At 57.3% G+C, this 18,688-nt stretch overlaps 2 protein-coding genes across 10 annotated transcripts; one reads left to right on the top strand and one right to left on the bottom strand.

Moving 5' to 3' along the window:
* Positions 1 to 1,850: 1,850 nt before the first annotated feature.
* FRS3 (fibroblast growth factor receptor substrate 3) lies at positions 1,851 to 17,616 on the bottom strand. Of its 6 annotated transcripts, none has more exons than XM_032862205.1 (7): positions 17,550 to 17,616; positions 9,889 to 10,032; positions 8,141 to 8,229; positions 6,828 to 7,014; positions 4,347 to 4,508; positions 3,392 to 3,549; positions 1,851 to 3,122 (listed from the first exon to the last, which is right to left on the bottom strand). In XM_032862205.1, exons 3-7 carry the CDS (start codon positions 8,204 to 8,206, stop codon positions 2,208 to 2,210), a joined length of 1,488 nt encoding a protein of 495 aa, XP_032718096.1. In that variant the 5' UTR covers positions 8,207 to 8,229; positions 9,889 to 10,032; positions 17,550 to 17,616; the 3' UTR covers positions 1,851 to 2,207. The 6 variants fall into 6 exon arrangements, with proteins under 6 accessions (XP_032718096.1, XP_032718101.1, XP_032718099.1 ...); XM_032862210.1 differs by lacking the exon at positions 17,550 to 17,616 and adding an exon at positions 12,230 to 12,245; XM_032862208.1 differs by lacking the exon at positions 17,550 to 17,616 and adding an exon at positions 11,788 to 11,836.
* PRICKLE4 (prickle planar cell polarity protein 4) lies at positions 12,016 to 18,449 on the top strand. Of its 4 annotated transcripts, XM_032862212.1 has the most exons (9): positions 12,016 to 12,162; positions 12,660 to 12,857; positions 13,389 to 13,513; positions 14,562 to 14,705; positions 15,210 to 15,317; positions 16,004 to 16,141; positions 16,424 to 16,627; positions 17,188 to 17,392; positions 17,820 to 18,449. In XM_032862212.1, exons 4-9 carry the CDS (start codon positions 14,574 to 14,576, stop codon positions 18,191 to 18,193), a joined length of 1,161 nt encoding a protein of 386 aa, XP_032718103.1. In that variant the 5' UTR covers positions 12,016 to 12,162; positions 12,660 to 12,857; positions 13,389 to 13,513; positions 14,562 to 14,573; the 3' UTR covers positions 18,194 to 18,449. The 4 variants fall into 4 exon arrangements, with proteins under 4 accessions (XP_032718103.1, XP_032718102.1, XP_032718105.1 ...); XM_032862211.1 differs by lacking the exon at positions 12,660 to 12,857; XM_032862213.1 differs by lacking the exons at positions 12,016 to 12,162; positions 12,660 to 12,857 and adding an exon at positions 12,531 to 12,612.
* The last annotated feature ends 239 nt before the right edge of the window (positions 18,450 to 18,688 follow it).

The following is an 18,688-nucleotide window of genomic DNA, read 5'->3' as shown; positions in this document are numbered from 1 at the left end:
TGGCACTGGTCAGCAGGGGCGCGGCAGGAGGCCTGGGGACTCAGGGACTGAGGAGCGGTGACTTCCCATGGTTTTCCCCTGTGGAACAGCTGGCTTCACCCAGCTGGCCTGCTGTCTCCTTCCCAGCATGGTATCGTATTCATCATCTCACTGGCATCTTCTCACAACTAGCTCCATGTTGTCTAGGTGCCAAAGCCAAGGCCCACTAGGGGTGACCAGTTGCTCCAGAGAGCAGAGAACATAGCCAAGTCAGAACCCCAGCCCAGCCTCGTGCCACAAGCATGCCCCCCCCCCAGCAGCGTCCGTCACGAGGAGCCAGAGCAGACCCGCAAGTTGCTGGTACAGTCATTCCTCCCCCCATCTTGGCCCTCCTGTTTGGAGAGACCAGCACTCCTGACAAGGGACTCCCAAATGAGGAGCAGAACTAGGGTGGGGAGGACACACAGAGAACAGAACAGTGCTACCTGGTGCAGGGCGGACACCGTGTGAAGGACCCAGCCGAGAGTAGTCCTCTCTCCCATCCAGAGATCAGGAGGAGGTAGAGGAAAGGGGAGAGTCACAGCAGCTGTATGCCATGACCCTGCTAGGCCCCATGGGAAGCGTCTCTCCCACAACCCACTGGGGCCACTTCTCTCTTCACCCCTTTCACTGACAAAAGTAAGAGCCAAGCATGGGGAAGTCTGGAAGCTGGTCAGTTCAGTCCCCACCAGAGTAGAGGACAGTCCCGGAAATGAAGCCCGGGCAGTGTCATCCTGGACAGCAGGTGGGGAGGGAACTGGGTAGGCCCCACCCTGGCTGGTTTCCTTAGGAAGGAGGACGGGTTGGCTTGCTCTGCGGGGCAGGGAGCTGGGGCTCAAACAGGGACCAAAGGCAAGGTTTGTCCCTAAGTCTTGGGCAAACCTTACTCCCACTGCTCCCCTGGGTCCTGATCGCAGATGCTGGATTTCCTTGAGATGAATTATTCAGGGGGCTGAGATAGAAATGGAGTCTTAGAGGCAGGGAGGCCAGCGAGAGGAGGGAGAGGCGGTTTCAAGACAAGGAAAGGGAGCTCCTGCAGTAGAGCACCAGGCGGGGGGCTTGTGGGGGCCTGTGCGGGCTCCAGGCTTCCAGGCAGGTATTCAGATGTGGGGACTCTGCTAGGGCCCACCCCTATGTTAGGTACAGGCGCCACGAGGAGCCCGTTCCTGGAGAGCAGTTCTCTGGGAAAACAATGAGGCAAGCCCGAGGAGTTGGTTATATGTCATACTCTTGTGTTTTCCTTTTGCTGTTCCTCGGCTTTTAGCAAAGTCCTGTGTAAAGGTTCTAGCCTTGATCCAGCCGTGCTGGGGGTGCCGAGGGAGGATCCAGGGCCCACCTCTGGGCCAAGATGTCATAGGTGATCAGTAACCCCAGGGACCTGCCTGGTGGCAGAAGGTAAATCAGCAGGGGTTCCTGGAGAAGGTAAATCTGGTACAGCTCCCCTCCCCCAACCCTGCCCTCCTCCCACCTGCCCCCAACTTAGGAGGATCAGGATGTTCCCAGTAGGGTGGTTTTCCTTCCAGATCCCCTTTCTGTATCCGGACTCCTGTCGCTGTCCTGTTGCTTTTCTTTGACAGCACATCCATCCCTGGCAACTTTAAGTTCTGCGACAGGCCTTCTCAGAAGAGAAAAAGAAATGGTCACAGACTTGGCACAATAACCACAACCACCCCCAAATTTCCCGGAATGAAGCCCCTCCCTCTAATCGCACCCCACCCTCACTCCCACCCAGAACCATGCCAGAAGAGACTCCCTAAGAATTTGATATCATTCACCAAGCCAGAATTTAAAAATAATTATATTAATAATAAATATGTTAAATTACATTTAAAACAATAAATAGAAAAATAAACTGATAAATAAAATCAACAGGTACAAAATGTTTCAAAATTTCAACCAAAGAGAACACACAGACAGACGAGAGACAAGACAAATGGACATAAACGGGAGGGTGCTTAAATGCATCAGAGGAACCCTTCACAGTTTACGTCCCGGCTCCCTCCTCGCCTGGTCACCCTTCTTTTCTGCCCAGCTTGGGAGACCAGGAGACTCAGTGGCTGCTATCTTCGGGGACGCCAGCCAGAGCAGGGAAGCCTGGGTTTCCACCTCGGTGCCCTTCTGCAAAGCAACCTTGAACCCGGGGTGTGGGTTCAGGGAACAGGAGCGCGAGGCGGAGCGTGAGGAAGTCCCTACAGAGGCAAGTCGGTGCTGTTGTGCCGGGTTTTCCTGGCAGTGCCATCGTCTCGGGGCAGTGCCCTCTGCAGGTTGGACATGGCCACGGTCTTTTTGAGGTCAATCACGGCATAGGAGTCTGAGCTGCGAGCAGGGTGGGTGGTGGGCACGGGGGCTCGGGGGAACGAGGGGTTCTGGGCCCCCTTAGGGCGGTCTCCACTCCAGCCCTTCAGCTCCACCTGGATGTAGTTGAGCTGCCTGGGGGGCTCGGGGCCCTGGCGGCGGAAATCAAAGTTGAAGACCCTCGGGGAGCCTCGGCGGCAGGTCAGTGGCACAGGAAAGCTGCCATGGCTACGGAGGGCAGCCCGGGTGCTGGTGGGCTTCTGAAGTGGGGTCTCGTCCTCCTCACCATCAGGGAAGCCATTGGAGGAGGGAGTGAGCCCATCCCTCGAGTCTCCGTCATCCCCAGCCTCCTCCCCCAGCTGTTGGCCATGGCTCTCCCACACGGGGGGCAGGGAGGGAAGGTTCTCATAGTGCAGCAGGGCGGCCCGGCGGTGGGCAAGGCCATTCCAGCCTGGCTCCTCCATGCTCAGTCTCCAGCCGGCCCCCGGCCGCAGCCCCGCGCTGATATTCTCATAGGTGCACTTGGGCTGAGCCGGGCACTCAGAGGCGCCCTCGTTGTTGTTGTTGTGGGGGGGTGCGTCACGCAGGCTGGGCCAGAGGCCCTGGCACTTCATCATGTGCCGCCGAGCGGGGGCGGGGCCCAGAACGAACTTCACCTGGCCCGGCTGCAGAAACACCTGGGGGTCCCGGGGGTCAGGGCCCCCGGGCTGGGGGGGGCTGGGCGCCTGGCCCTCAGGCAGGGGCTGCAGGCAATGCCGGCTCCGGCGGTGGTCATCCTCACTGGCTGGCGTGTTGACGTAGGTGTGGGACTGGAGGAAGGAGTCCAAGTGAAGCAGGAGGGCCGCAAGGGCAGGGAACAAGGGGAGGGCAGAAGGGATAGCATAAGAGCAGCACGGGGGAGAAGAGGCGGAGGGTCTCCCTCTTCTTGGTGCTCCAAACTTCCCAGGGAAGCTGCAACCCTTGTCTGGACAGTAAGGGGCCCTATGGATTCTCTTCCCTTCCCCTGATCCTTAGGAGGGGCCGTGTTTCCGACCCCTCCTCCCCCACCCAGACCAGCGGGGAGGAGCAGCTTGCTCACCTGCTCATCAGGGGCAATGAGGGCATGAGTAGACTCTTCCCCAAGCGAGGGGTGTCGCAGGCTGCTCGTCGAGGGGCGCCGGGGTGCTGAGAATCTCGGGCCCTCTCCCGGGCAGCCAAGGAAGCCATTGGAGAAGCTGGAGACAGTGTAGCCTAGAGCTGGGCACACAGGAGACAAGCCCACATGGGGGTGGGGAAGGGAGGCTCCTTAAACCACCTGCGACTGCACATGTGGCACCACGGAAGTCCTCGGAGGAGGGGAGACACTCCCTGGATCCCCCAGGTGGTTAGCCCAGCTAATCCAGCAGCCCCCAATCTCTTTCACCTTTCTGTTCCTCAAACCCTGCCCCTTCCCTCAAAGCTCAGCAGGAGCCCCACTTCCCCCAGATCAGCCTTAGCTGAAACACTTTAGGCCACCTTGCCATCCTGAACTGTCCCTTCACCTCATTATAGCTCTGCCAATGAGTGCCAGGGAAGTGCCCAGACATCAGGGATGGTGTTTCTCTAGCTTCTGCCCGCCACAGGCCAGCCCTCGAAGAGAACACGGAGCAGGGGCTCAGGGGGGACTCAGGGAATAAACAAGCAGAAGCTATGGGAACCTCCCCAGGAGAGTTATGAGCCAAAATACCTGCACCAAGTCAGGAAAGGTAGAACGGGTATACCCCAGTAGACAGAAGGAAGGAAGCAAAATAGCTCCAGACTGCTGTTTCCATGGAAACTCAATGTCTTCCTGTCTGCTCCTGGACCATCAGTCACGACAAGGCCCAGGACTCCCCAGCCTCAGCCCGAGTCACCCGACTGGCCCAGACCTGGCCTTATTCATCCCCAAGAGTCATCAGATGGTGGGTGGCTAGCCTGGAGGGCTGGGTGGCCTGGCCGTCCCACCTGCCTGCCTGGCATTTCCTGGGCCTGTGCCTGTGTGTACAAGCGTGGAGGCCGAGGAGGGGTCTCCTCACCATTGGGAGGCTGGGGGGCCCGAGGGAGGCCAAGCTCAGCCGGGTGGCTGTTGCGGGTGACGATAACCGGCTCCTCCATCACGTTGATGCTATTGCACTGCATCAGATCCTGAAGCAAGTTGAAGATCTCCTCAGCCCGGGAGCACTTGAAGGCAAATATCCCTGAAGGAGGAGAGGGAGAAATGAGGCTCCTCTCCCCAGAGAGACTGAGCAGAGGAAAGACACTCAGGGACTGTCCCTGATCTCAAGGACCAGGCCTGCAGGGGACAGGAGGGCCTCTCCTCATCCCCAGCAACCCCCTAAGGCCCAAGGGCTCCAGAAGAAGCTGGGCCCAAGGCCCCCTGCTTTCCCCCATTAACATGACCGTAGGCTAGAGATCTCTACCTCACCTGAACTCCTCCACGGCCTGACCATGTTCGCAGGTGAGGGGTACACAGGTGAGGGGAGAAGTCACCAGCAAAGCAGAAAAGGAGAGTAGGGGCCCCTTAGCCACAGTTTTGCTTTCCGAAGGTTCAATGACCACCAGTCAACTGGGGTCCGGAAGCAGACAAGCCTCCTTCTGATGCACCATCTGAATGTCAGCAGGAGCGGCCCGCGAGCTCACGCTGCCCGCGTCTTTCCCCTCACTTCCCTCGTCACGTGGGCTTGTCACATTCCCACACCATCACAAGAAGAGGGAGCAGAGTACTGTATTTTGAGAGACAGACCACATTCACGTCACTTTCATCACAGGCCACTCCTGTGATTGTCCGGCCTTGTTGCTATCGCTGTCCATCTCACTGTGTATAGAAATACATGCAGAATATACAGGTTTGGTGCCGTGGTTTTAGGCACCCACTGGGGGTCTTCCCTGCAGATACAGTGGGGGCACTCCTGGGTCGGATGAGTGACCATTCCTCTCCCCACGCTGGCTCCATCTCCCTCTGCCTACCACCCTTTGCTCCCTGGAGAAATTTGAGCCCCACCCTTGGCTCAACACCCAACCATGTCCAAGCTCTTTGAAGGCCAGAGAGTCTGTCCTGTTCATTGCTTGCTCACTGAGCACTTAGTCCAGGGCCCGGCCAGAGAGAGGGAGAGGACAGTGACCTCCTGGCACTTAAACTCTGGTGCAGAAAGGAAGAAGGATGGGCAGGCTCGCCTGGGACCTCCACAGCCAGGCCCTCATGCAGCTCTCCAGTGCGGCTGCTCTGACAGCCCCTCCAACTTTGAGGTGGCAGTTCATGGTCCCAGGCGCAGCGGGCCTGGGCTGAGTATCTGCAATTCAGGGGTCTGAATGTGACCCCGGGGTGTTGGGCCAGCCTGGGATTCTGCATACCCCATGCCGGCGACAGCAGGGCCCAGCGCTCAGGCGAGGCTATGGGGGGCGCATACGTGCACAGACCCACAAAAAACATCAACAAAAGCAGCCTGGGCTACAGGACAGCTAACGTTCGCAGGAATGAGACAGCAAGGATAGAGGGGAGGGGAAGGAAGAGGACTCTTCTGGCAAGAGATGTTAAGGGCAAGGAGAGGATAAGCCTGGAGTTTCAGGAGAAGCCAGTGTGGGGGCCCAGGGCTGCCCCTCTGGAATCTCAGGTGTGGACGAAACACCACGACGAGAAGCCCCTTCCTGTCCTCCTTCTGCTCAGCCAGTGTAAGCACCTCTGCCACAGAAGCCCAAAGGGGACGATGTGTGTGAGGGGAAGGCTCCCAGCCAAGTGCGCATCAGAGACTCACTGCTGGAATGGCGGCCTCGTCAGAGAAGCCTGTTTGCGCCACGCCAGCAGGCACAGCCCTGGCAGCACCTCACGCAAGCCCGGGCCGGGCTCCTTCCGCAGAACTCGTGTTTGGGTCCTAAGAGAGAAGCCCAGACCATGCTCTTCCTTCAAGAAGCCGTGGCGGGCCCTGGCCTTGACTTCCTGGAATGATCACTACTCTCCGACCCCTGGCTGTCGGGAGGAAGGGGAGGAAGGGAGAATACATCACACTCTAGGTGACAGGAGACAAAGATGAACCTCTTGGGGCCTCCTCTGTACGTCAGAGATCCAAGAGCCCAGCCTCCCCAAGCCTATCGTTCCCAAGCCACGCGGCCCCAAGGTGACCAGAGCTCCCAGCTTAACCCTTCACTATTCATGGGCTCCAGAGTAGCTGACCCAGGGACTCAGCAGAAAGTTTGTTCCTACAGAGGAGACAAGAGGTCCCCTCGAAACTGTAACAGAGGATGGGGGAACCGCCTGCCTTCCCAGGAGGGCTCTGGCCTGAGAGCACTGGCTCTTTCCCGTGGGCCTTGCAACAAACGCCCCCATGAAAGGACCCAGGCCGGAGTCGCCACGCCCGAGGACAGAGAGGACTGACCTGGGAGTCCGCTCAGTTCCATACTGCCACGCTCTGCACTCCTGGTCACCACCCCTGTAACACCTGCCCCGCCAAAAAGCGTCCCCACAGCCCCCAGGGCTCTGACCTCCCGCTGCCGTGCCAGCACACAGCAGGAAAAGTACTCACCCTGGCCTGTCTGACAGCGGCGGCCACTCTCGAAGGAGAAGAGGCTGGAGTCGTAGCCGTAGCGCCGCAGGCAGAGGTAGGGCCAGTGGACAGCCTCACGCCGCTGCAGATGCAGCACCAGCTCGCTCTGCGTCAGCTCCATGACCCCCGAGCCCAGTTCCACCCCCTCGTCATCCACATTTGTCACCTGGTGGGCAGGGAACCAAGGATCAGTGGGTGCGTCCACAAGTACGGGCAGGGGTCCCTGAGCCACTGGGAGGCAGGCCAATGTGGGGTGGGGGCTGGGCGGCCGCGGGGCTCCCCCACCCCCCACCAGGGTCTTGGGAAAGCCACATGACCACCAGGAGACCCAGCGGATGAAGAAGTGCCCTTCCCTAGGTCTCAGCTTTGGCCCTTAGGCAGTGAGGGAGGGGTGGCCGGCCGACCTCCTAGGTCAGACGGTTTGACGACCAAGGTTAGAGGACCTCAACGGTCCATGCCTTGTGCCCAAGAACTGGACGCTGACTGAGGATGGGGTTCAGTTACAAGCTCAAAATCTGAAGGCCCCAGGGGGACAAAACTCAGATCAGACCTCCTCCACCACCTCCCCAGCTCTAGGACCTTGCCAAGGGCTCCCTCTTCTGGTTAGCAGGAGAAGCTGAGCCTCAACAAGTTGGGTGTGAGGAGGGGACTCCCCTGGGAGAAGTGAGAGGTGGCAGAGGTTGGGGGGGTGCCAGGTCCACTGGGTCTGGCCTTAGCTTCCCAAAGCCAACAGCCAACGCTCATATAGGGCTTACTGTGTGTTACACATGCTTTATGTATATTAACTTAGAAACATAGACTTTTGTTGTTTTCTCCAAAAAATATTATGTGTAGACTCTTAATCTCACAAAACAAACTGAGGGTTGCTGGGGGGAGGGGGTTTGGGGGGGGTGGGGTTATGGACATTGGGGAGGGTATGTGCTATGGTGAGTGCTGTGAAGTGTGTAAACCTGGCGATTCACAGACCTGTACCCCTGGGGAAAAAAATTTATGTTTATAAAAAATAAAATTAAAAAAAAAATATTATGTGTAAAGCGACAAAGGCATACTGGCAGGAGTGAAGGTTCCAAAAGCACGATTTTTGCATCCCCCCAGTATCTCTTCATTCTTTAGAGGCCATTCACTGTAGGAGAGCCAAACAATGGGCAGTGGCCTAGGCCCCTGAGCAATCTTAACAAGCCACCACCTCAGCCTTTGACTTCACCTTTTCTAGAGGGAAAGGCAGCTGGACAGGTTGGCCCGAGGCCAGGAAGCCATGCTGGGAGCTCAGGAGAGGAGGGAGCTGTGGGTACCTTGAACTTGGTGGGGTGGTTGTCTGGGACGCTGTCTCTGTTCAGGCAGCTGCAGCAGCTCCCCATGGTGTCAGAGCAGCCAGTCCACCCTAGGAGAAAACGTTAAGGGAGAAGGTCATCAAGGTCAGCTCCGAAAAGCCCTGCTTTGGGGACTCTGGCAGAACCACATAATTGTGATCACTCACTCTTGGACACAGTAGGACCCTGTCCCTCCTCTAAGAAATTCACTCTCTCAATCCAGGGCCAGACATGTGTTGGATAAACATTAAAGCAAGTTAGGATGTGTTAAAGATTAATGCTAACAGAGGGATGGAAGAGCCTTCTCAGAGGTAACATCTGATCTGGACCTTGAGAAGTGAGGACAATTTTGACTAATGTACTGAAAGGGAAGGGAAGCCTGGGCAGCAGGAAAAGCCCAGATAAAGCAGGGAGGGGCACCTGGGTGGTTCAGTTGGTTAGGCATCCGACTCTTTGATTTCAGCTCAGGTCATGATCTTGGGGTTGTGGGATCGAGCCCTGCATGCTCAGCGTGAGTCTGCTTCTCTCTCTCCCTCTGCTCCTCCCCCAACTCATGCTATCTCTCCCTCTCCCTCAAATAAATAAATAAGTAAAATTTTAAAAAAAGGGGGGTGGCGCAGGGGACCAGAAGAAGTGATTTGCTTCAGATGGAGCTGGGTCCAGGGCCTTCATCTAGATTCAGCACAGAAACTGGTAGTAACTTGGGAGTCCCCCACACTTTGGCCTGGACCTTCCTCTTTTTTTTTTTTTCCATCTTTTCCACCTAACCCTTCCCACGTCACCCAAATTCTTTCTTACCTCACTACCAACCCAACATCTACTTCAAATTTGTCGTTTTGATGTTCTCTTCCATGAGGCATCACATCATGCTCAAAAGATACAGTAAGAAGACGGAACTTGTAACAGAGCACATTTTTTTATAACCTTGATTAAGTCTTTCTTCCTTAAAAAAACAAATGCTCAGGTTGCTTCTCTTTGTCTAAAGGGGAGATCAGAGGCCCTACTGTCTGGCTTTTCCCTCCAGGATCACCGCACTTGGATTATATGTCACAACAGTTGGGCCTCTGTCTAGAATGGAGAGGAGACCACCAAGCTGGAGTGACCCAAGGGAGCAAACAAACGCACAGAACAATCCCAACCAGAAGGGGCTGCAACTTGAAGCGAGAATTGAATCTGTACGGGGCACATGGGTGGCTCAGTGGGTTAAGCCTCTGACTCTTTTTTTTTTTTTTTTAAGATTTTATTTATTTATTTGACACAGAGAGAGAGATCATAAGCAGGCAGAGAGGCAGGCAAAGAGACAGGGGGAAGCAGGCTCCCCGCTGAGAGGAGAACCCTATGTGGGGCTCGATCCCAGGACCCTGAGATCATGACCTGAGCCAAAGGCAGAGGCTTAACCCACTGAGTCACCCAGGTGCCCCAAGCCTCTGACTCTTGATTCCAGTTCAGGTTGTGATCCCAGGGTATGAGATCGAACCCTGCATCAGGATCCTTGCTGGGCATGGAACCTGCTTAAGATTCTCTTTCTCCCTCTCCCTCTGCCCCTCCTGCTTGTGCTCCCTCTCTCTCTCTAAAATAAATACATCTTTTAAAAATATAAATCTGTAAGATCAGATATCCTTCCAAAACTTCCACTGTATGTGTAAAGCCTTGAACAATCCTGACTTGTATCTCCCATTCCAACCAACCTGGAAAACTCCAGAAAAGTGCCTCCCATACACAGCTCTCACCTCACCCAGGCCATTGGGGAGCTGACCATGGGAGGGGCATGGGGAAGGACCCCCACTTTATTCCCCCTGTTCTTGGTGGGGCATCATGGCAAGTAGTCTGCAGAGAAGTCACCTGGATCCCTCTGGGACACACCTGGGGCTCACCTAGCACAGGAGACAGAGACCACAGGTTAATGGAAACTTTCCATCCTCACCCCAGTTGTTAATGAAACTCACTTGCTGTCAGTCCAGCCCACCTGGATATTTGTCCCAGGTCCTAATGGGACAGAAACACAACAAAGAAAGTGAAATCAAGGGCAAAGGGGCCACAGATTCCAAGCCCCACAGGCCCTGAGAGGGAGCAACTCCCCTATGAGTTTCAAATCTGAGGCAGCCTTTTACTTGCCTCTAGAACCCATCTGAATCCCATTATAACCAACACCAAAGCCACCTTACCTTTGCAGAGAACTTTAAGTCTACAGGGAGCTTGCTCAAAAGGACCCTGTGATGTATTGGAAAGAACACTGGCTTAAGATTCAGGAAACCAATGTTCTAGTCTGTTTTGTGGCCACGAAGTATCTGGGAAACTCTGGCAAGGCAAACCCACCTCCCACCTCAAGGCCTTAGTTTTCAAGGGAAACATCTGTAAACAGCAAGGCTTCTTGCTTAAATAACCTCTAGAAGTAAGTACATAGGGAAAAGGTCACGAAAATGGACATTTGCCTCTTTCAGGACAAGATAATAAGCTCCCTCAATCTCACATTTGGAAGCTTGACAGATTTTCTGTCCCCCAAGCGCTGAAAGGCTTACAATTTTAACATATATGCTAATAATAATCAAAATTTCAGAGATATGAGGTGGACAAGTTGAGGACCAAGGACCTCCAAGATCCTTGAAATCCCACCCTCCTGCTTTTCGAAAGCAATTATCCTTTCCCAGGGCCCCTTGTGCTCTACTTCCGCATACAACTTCCCAGGTAAAAGGACCCCCACCCTCCTGGCCTGGCTTATTCTCTAGAAGGAAGCAGGCTGAGGGAGGTGTGCACAGCCTTAAGGAAGGCAGTTAGGAAAATACTGAGGCTCAAGTCACCAACAGGGAGTCAGGGTGAAAACAAGAATTATAGGGTGCAAGATGGGGGAGGGTGTTGCACCTTCTTCTGTCCCCTTCATTTGTCTTTAAGATATCAGAACATAACATGACACTTCGCGGGGGGGGGGGGCGCGTACACTGGCTGGGACAGGAAGGGTCTCTTGTCTGGGATAGGTGCGGATTGGAGATTATATGTCAGGGTAGGTTATAGGACCCCAAATATATGAGGGCTCGGGAAAACGTGGGCAAGTTTTTTGCATTTGAGTATGGTGCAGGGAGAATGGGGCGTATGCAGGATCAGAGGAATCGCAGAGCTCTGTAAGCATCTGGGGGCATCCCGGAGAATGGTGGCTCTGCGGGCGTTACCAGAATTCGCAGGAGTGAGGGGGTTCCAAGGGCTCCAGGACAAGCGAAGGTGTGTCCGGGGGTGGGGGTGGGGTGGTTCTGGGGAGGAGCGACAGAGTCAGGTTGCGGGGTTGTCAGGGGAATTTCTACAGACACCGGGAAGCAATGGGGGGAGGTCGGGGCCGCGCGCCGTCCCTAGATCCCCGCCCCCAGTCCCGGGACTCCACCGCCCGCTCGCCCAGGGCTTCCTCGGGAGGGAGTGGAGACTGTGGCGCGGCGCGGTGCGGCCTCGGTGGAACCGCCTCGTCCCCGCCCCGCCGCGCCCCGACTCACATCGCCCCGCGGCCCGGGCGGCGCCGGGCCCCGCTCCCGGGTCCCGCTGCAGCAGCCGCCACCCGCCCGGAGCCAAGGCCTCCCCGCCCCGCCCCGCAGCCGCGGGGTCGGAGGTCACCGGCAGCACCAACGAGACGCTGCGGGCGGGCGGACCTGATCGGGGGCGACCGGCGCGCAGCCTAGAAGGTCCCTTTGGAGGACTTTGCAGTCGGGAGCAGGGAGCATGCGCAGACGCCAGAGGGCGCTCCGGGCCTGCCGAGGAGCTAGCCCCCGAGGGGGCGGGGCGGAGCGGGGCTGGGGCGGGGCGCGAGGCGCGGGGCGGGGCGCAAGGCGCGGGGCAGGGCGCGAGGCGCGGGGCGGGGCTGAGGAGGGAACCAGAGATGGGACCAGTGGTTTCCACTCCCGAGATCAGAAAAGGGACTCGGGTCGGGGAGAAACGAAAAAGGTGGGGGAAGGGCCTGAAGAGACAGAAGGGAGAAGGGCAAGACGACGGATCCCTAAGAAGGGCTGGGGACCGGCTGGGCGTGGGTGAGGACACCCAGAGAGGGGCGGGGCTAGGAGACCTGAGGGAGAGTTGGAGGGGGGAGGCGGGTACCTGCTGGCTGGGAAAGGCGTTCTGTTCGGTGAGCGGTGGAAGAACCCACCACCGCGGCTCCCTGGTGTCTGCCCTGTGCCCGCTGGGGCGCGGTGCCGGCGCTACAAACTTGGGAGTGGGGAGGAGGGCAGTGAAATCTGTACATTTTCCACCCTGGGATCCCCCAAATTCTTTCCTTCAGCCTGCAACTCCAGGCCCCGCCCGAGCCGCCGGTTCTACCAGTCCCGGAGGGGCGGGCAGGGGCCGCGGGGGGGCGTGGGAGAGGAAGGGCCGCGCTCCCGGGGCGGGCAGAGGAGGGCGCTGAGGCCTCGGGGTGGGGACTGGGTGGGGGGCCCGACGGCTGGGTCTGTACGGAACGGTCCGGACGCGGGCGAGCAGCGAGGGTGAGACCCCAGCAAAAAAAATCCCATTTCCTCCCGTAAACTGCCAGCAGCCAGACTGGGAACCTCAACTGACTCCCGGGGAAGTCCAAGAAAAAACTTTGGGGATCTGTCGAGAAGGCACTCCGCGGGACCGGACACTTCTCTTCTCCGTCTCACTGTCCGCGGAAAACCTTCCCATCCTTTTACCTCCCTAGTCCCTAGGGCCGTGCAGGCTCTGCCCTCGAGGGCGGGGGTGGATTGGGAAGGTAGAGCCCTTGAGCCCTGTTGCACCTGCGCGGGGTGGGGGTGGGGGGCATAAAGAAGGGGTTCAACCCTGAGGGGAGAGGAATTCTTGAAGGAATCCAGTATGTTAGTAAGACCTGGTCCAGTGCTGGGTGGAGGTGGGGGGATGGAAGGGTGAAGGGTGAGAGCTAATTTCTGAACGTTGTTTCTGTGGGGGGCAGTTTCATACAAACTATAACCTGGAAGAGAGGGCGCAAATCCACTCTGAGGTCCCAGATGGCCCCTGTCGTGTGCCCGACACTCTCCCAGTTACTTCTTTCTGCCTGGAGCAGGGGCAGTGCTGTTAGGGGAAGTGGCTACTCTTGGCCCTGAATGTGAACAGCTCATCCTGGCTGCTCTCCACAGGAAACTGACCAGAGGGACAGACCAGGAAGGAAGCAAATGGGTGTGGAAGCAGGGATGGGTGGCACAGAATGTCTGAAGGTGGGGGGGTGGTGCTCAGGGCTGGGAAGCAATGTAACTGTTATAGTCCAAACCTTTTTCCCAATCCACAGCTCCGTCTTCTAGAGGCCTGGGATTTGGTCAGGCCCTCCTGTGCCCAGCTGCTGTCAGAATCCATCCGGGATCTCAAAGACAACCTCTCCCTAGGACATCCCTCAGCTTCCTAGTGTGACCTTAGGCAAGTTAACCTCTGTTTGTTTCAACCATCAAATGGGATAACAGAAACTATCTGATAGGATTATTTTGAGGATGCATTATATTGTGTAAAGTGCTAGTATAGTCCCTTGTACAGAGTAAAACTTTATAGAAAAGTTTGCTCTGGTTCTTTTACTTCCTGAGGTGCTGTATACACCTGCCCTGAGCCCCAGCCTCATTCTGCCGGGTATCATCTCTGTCTTACCCACTGGACTCCTTGAGGACAGGGCCCATCCCTTTTGTACTTCAGTGGTCCCCCTCACCCCCAAGATACTGTGTTCTTGCTAGGGCCGGCCCCAAGGAGGGCTGAAGAGAGGTATTTGGAATTATCCAGTGGAACTGGAAATTGCTGCTATAGATAGAAGCCAGAAGCACAAGAATTTCCTCTGTCCTCAAGCTTAGAGACTAGATGAGGAACTGAGACAGGCACAGGGCACAAAGAGAAACATTAGTACTAAATCTCAGGGTGCAGACTGTATTTCCTTCTGGAGCTCAGAAAAGGGAGAGCTGGTATGGCTGGAGGGGCTGAAAAGGGCTTCCTGGTGACGTGGTCCTTTTACCTGGCCTGAGTCTACAGCTGGAAAAGTGGGGTCTGTGTTGGGAGTGTGGAGGACACAGGCTCACTGGGGTGTTCAGCGCACAGTGAGGAAAGGTGGAGTTAAGGCTGGGGACATGGGGAAGGGTCCAGTCTGCCCAGAGGCTCACTAGAAAGTGGAATGCCCTCTCTTTCCATTGTGGGCTGCCTCTTTCCTCCTTCCCGATCTTGGGAAACCCCAGAATTTGAGCTTCAGAAACTCTAGAGCTGAAAGGCCTGGCCTCAAGACCTGGCTCAGTCACTTGGTACCTGTGTGACCTCAGGCGTTTATGCTCCCTGAGCCTCAGTGTAGCCATCTGTAAAATGGGGACAGAATACCACCCACATCATCTGGTTGCTGGGAGGATGGGAGGAGATAATTCCTGCAGAGCACTTGGCACTGCCTGGCACATTGTAAGGGGCCAATAAATGGAAGATGTTCTTGTTTTCTGGGCAGACTTTGTCACTGATGTCAGTTCTGAACTCTGACTGGCCCCACCAAGGAGAGAGCCTCAGCCCTCAGGAGCCAGGTCCACCAGCCAACTCAGACAGTGACCCAAGCCACTTGCCAGAGAAGTACCCTGAGGGGACTTCTGCTCAGGTACTGGGAGCCCTTTCCTTCCCTCTGAGACCAACACGCCCTCTATCCTACAGCCCTCCTCCCACTTCCACCGTCTGAAAAGTAGGTAGCTTTGGTGCCCAGCTTCCCATGTCTCTTTTCTCTTTGCAGGAATCCCTGTCTCTACAGCCCCCTCCGGATGGGATGTGGGGGTTTGACTTTAAACTTAATCACGTGAAGACACATTACCTCTCCTGGCGTGGGGCAAGGGGGGCGTCTGTGTTGTCAAAGCACACTCTAGGTTTTGGCCCCAGTGGAGTAAAGGGAGCTCATTTAAAGCATAACAAAGGATACCGTTTTGGGGAATGGGACCTCCCCAACCTGCCTCAATCAGACCACAGATGCAGGTGTGGGTCAGCCATCCTTGTCTCGATCTGGAAAGAGGGGGTGCTTGGAAGTCATTCCAGATTGGAGAAGAGGTGACAGTGAGGTGGGAGGAAAGAAAAGCAAGGCAAACCTAACCACCCCTCTCCTGCATCTCCTCAGGGTCCTGAAGTTCTGAGCTTGGGGCTCCCTGGCCTGGACACCCACGGGGCCCCCAACTGGCCTGAGCTTCGGATCCTCCTGCAGCAGCTGCCTCCACAGGACAGTGATGTGGGTCCCCCTCTCTCCAGTGTTCCGATCTGTCGCCTCCCTCTCTCTATTTACTGTGGGTCCAGAAGCCAGAGGACATGGATATAAGGCCTGGGCTGGCTATGCCACTAATTGGGGAAGTCATCCCCCGTCCCCAGCCTGAGTCTTCAAGTCTACACAATGGGGGCAATAGCATCTGCTCTGCCCACAATGCTTAGCTGAAGAGCAAATGAGAAAATGGACATGAACCACTTTTGAAACCGATAATGGAATGTACAAATGTAGAGAGTATGGTTAAGTATTTATTGAGACCCTATGTGTGCCCAGACTAAAGTCTTACACTTCAGTTTGGGGAGCTGGGGGGCAGGGGGCAAGACAGGAGAACATGGAATAAATTGGAAAAACAATGGAAAGTGATAGTGAGTGCCAGCTCATGGCAGGTAAGTCTCTAAATTTGTGGTGACAGGGCTCAGTGCTGTGGGATGTCAGGACCCGAGTGGTGGCCATTCCTTGGGGGAGGGGAGACTGGGGTAGACTTCCTCCATATCTCTTCCCTCTCTCCCTCTCCTTCTCAGTGCCCCTCTGTGTTATCTCCTGGAGCTTCTACAACCTTCCTTTGACCTAGCAGCTAAGCCTCCTCTCCCCAGTCAAACTCCAGTCTTGCCTGCTGGGGCTCTCCCAGTCTCAGTGGGGGCCTGTTTCTGTAGGAGCGCTACTGCCTGGCCCTTGCGGAGGATGAGCTGGCCGAGCTGCGGCTCTTCTGTGCCCAGCGGAGGCGGGAGGCCCTGGGACAGGGGGTGGCCTGCAGGGTATCTCCCAAGTTGGCAGAACACACCTGTGAGAAGGTATGTGGTGTTCCCCCTGCCCCATTCCCCATTGCCTTCACACTTCAGCAGAAGGGGCGAGCTCCAGGGACTCAGGTGGAGTAAAGGGGGTTGGGGATTGACAGTTTGGCACACTTGAAAAAGAGAAGCCAAGTTTAGAGGTTCTTGGTGGGGCCTGCAGTGGAGGTGGGCTAGCCAGGGGTCTAGGGAGAACAGTTGGGTTGGGGTTGGGATGGAAGAGCCAGGAGGGAAGCCAGGAGTGTGCTGGGGCCTCTGCCCAGCCCAGCACACCCCAACCGGCAGTGCAGGGAGCGGCTGAGGCCCGGGGAGTACGGAGTATTCGCAGCCCCGGCAGGAGAGCGGCGCGGCTGGCACCCGGCTTGCTTTGCCTGCCAGGCCTGCGGCCAGGCCCTGATAAACCTCATCTACTTCTACCACGACGGGCATCTCTACTGTGGCCGTCATCATGCAGAGCTTCTGCGACCACGCTGCCCGGCTTGTGACCAGGTATGGCTGGAAGAGGGTTGCTTGGAGGGGACTGCCCAGGGTCCAACGTGGCAGGATATAAGGGGACAACTCTGCCAGTACCGTGGAGTGAAGAACTCATAACCAGCATGGGACCTTTTGTTCCCTGTTGCTCTGGGGATGGGGACCTGTTGCCTTGTGCCCTCCCCCACTGCAAGCAGAGTCCCCAGCTTTTCTTGGACTGAGAGAATTTCTCCGGAGCAGGGACTGTTGGACAGACATTGGTTGGTTTCAGTTTGCCGGGTCCCCAGTGCTGTGCCCTCTCAGGAGAGGACCTGCCATAATGTCAGCATAAGAAGCCTGAGGAACCCTGGGTTGGGAATCCAGGCAACTGGGGTCGCACTTTTTCAGGCTGTGCCACCTGCTAGCGGGATCCTAGCTAGGCCAATCAGCCCTCCCTGCAACCGAGAGTGGTTGAGTAGATCAAATGGGATGTCTGTAGAGGTGCTTTAGCGTTAACTGGGTGTAAGGCGTGGTTATTAGGTGAATGAATGAGTGAATGAATGAATGAATGAATGAGCTGTTCTCCCTGCCTCTCCCAGCTGATCTTCTCCCGGCGCTGCACTGAGGCGGAGGGACGGCGCTGGCACGAAAACCACTTCTGCTGCCAGGACTGCGCTGGGCCCTTGGGCGGGGGACGTTATGCTTTGCCGGGGGGCGGCCCTTGCTGCCCCAGCTGCTTTGAGAGTCGCTATTCGGATGCCGGCTGGAGCCAGGCCCTTGCACTGGAAGGGAGGGCCTTGCTAGGTATGGGAGAAGGTGCAGATCAAAGGGGAATGGGGCAGCGGCTTGGGCTGGGCTGAGGAGGGGATTCTCCCGGGCTGGGACCCTCGCCCCGGTCCCACGCCGTCCCGTCCCCCCACCGCACCCCCCAGACCCGAGCCTTGGGGCCCGCAGCTCTCACCGCGCGTCCCTGGCCGGAGCGCTCCAAGGGCCTCCCGAACCCATCCCTCGCCACCGTTGGGGACGCGGCCGCCCTCTGGTGGGCGGCGGCGGGGAGGGGCGGGGGAGCCCGGGAGAGGTGTCGCAGCCGCGGTTGCGGTGCGCACGGCTCAGGGGCGGGGCGGGAGGCCGGACCCCAGCTGGAATGGGCTTCTGGGGCCCGCCCCGCTCAGATCCGGGATAGGGAGACTCCCGGCTCTGAGATGGGCATTACTGACCCGGCCCGGAACAGGGGAGGCGAGACTCGGTAGAGTTGAAGAGGGAGACTGCGCCCCGCTGGACGCCGCTACCATCTCCCCGGCAGCCCTCCCCGTCGCTGCCTCCCGCTCCAGTCCGGGAACCCAGAGGGGGCTGCTTCGATCCAGTCCGGAACAGGAGGGTCGAGCTGGGGACGAGGCGGAGGCACCCAAAGGGCGGGAGCGGGGCCGCCTGGAGACGCCCCTCGATGCCAAGCAGGATGCCCCCTGCCCCACCTGCTCCTCTTCTTCTGACTCGGAACCCGAAGGCTTTTTCTTAGGCCAGCGCCTTCCCGGTCCCTGGAAGACCCCCGGAAGCCTCCAGGCTGGGGACAGCGACAACTCCAGGAAGCACTGCACCATTTGCTAGTGGCGCAGCCTGGAGAAGGGGGAGGGGATATGATGTTAGGTGGGAGAGCGAGGTTTTCCTCCTCCTATAAAAATCCTAGACTGAACGCAATCTGGGGCACGCCTGGGAGAGGCGGCCGGATCACAAACTTGGGAGTGCTCGCTCTTAAGCCTGCGCAATCTATGACTTCTGATGGAGACGTTCTTGGGGAACCCCACCTCCCAAAGCTTCACATCCCCTGCGGAACTAACCCCTATGACCACCCCTCCACCCCTCCCACCCCCCCCAGGGACAGTCCCATCCTCAGCATCTTTCTGAGCCAATGAAGTGGTCACTCAGAGACCACGTGCGGCGATGCCCAGGTTGGCCAGCCCAAGGCCTAGAGGGAGCCGGAGGTGGGACGCCATCCGGCGACAGTACTGCGGGGCCGCGCTTCCCCTCTCGCGGCGGTCGTGGAGGCGGAGCCCGGGAGTTGTCCCTCTCCCCTAGGAGCCAAACCCAGCCGGAACAGCGGCG

The sequence above is a fragment of the Lontra canadensis genome, unplaced genomic scaffold, assembly GCF_010015895.1.
Source record: "Lontra canadensis isolate GAN:19392208 unplaced genomic scaffold, GSC_riverotter_1.0 scaffold23, whole genome shotgun sequence".
In the NCBI taxonomy this organism is placed as follows: Eukaryota; Metazoa; Chordata; class Mammalia; order Carnivora; family Mustelidae; genus Lontra; species Lontra canadensis.
This window is presented reverse-complemented; position numbering and strand designations above follow the sequence as displayed.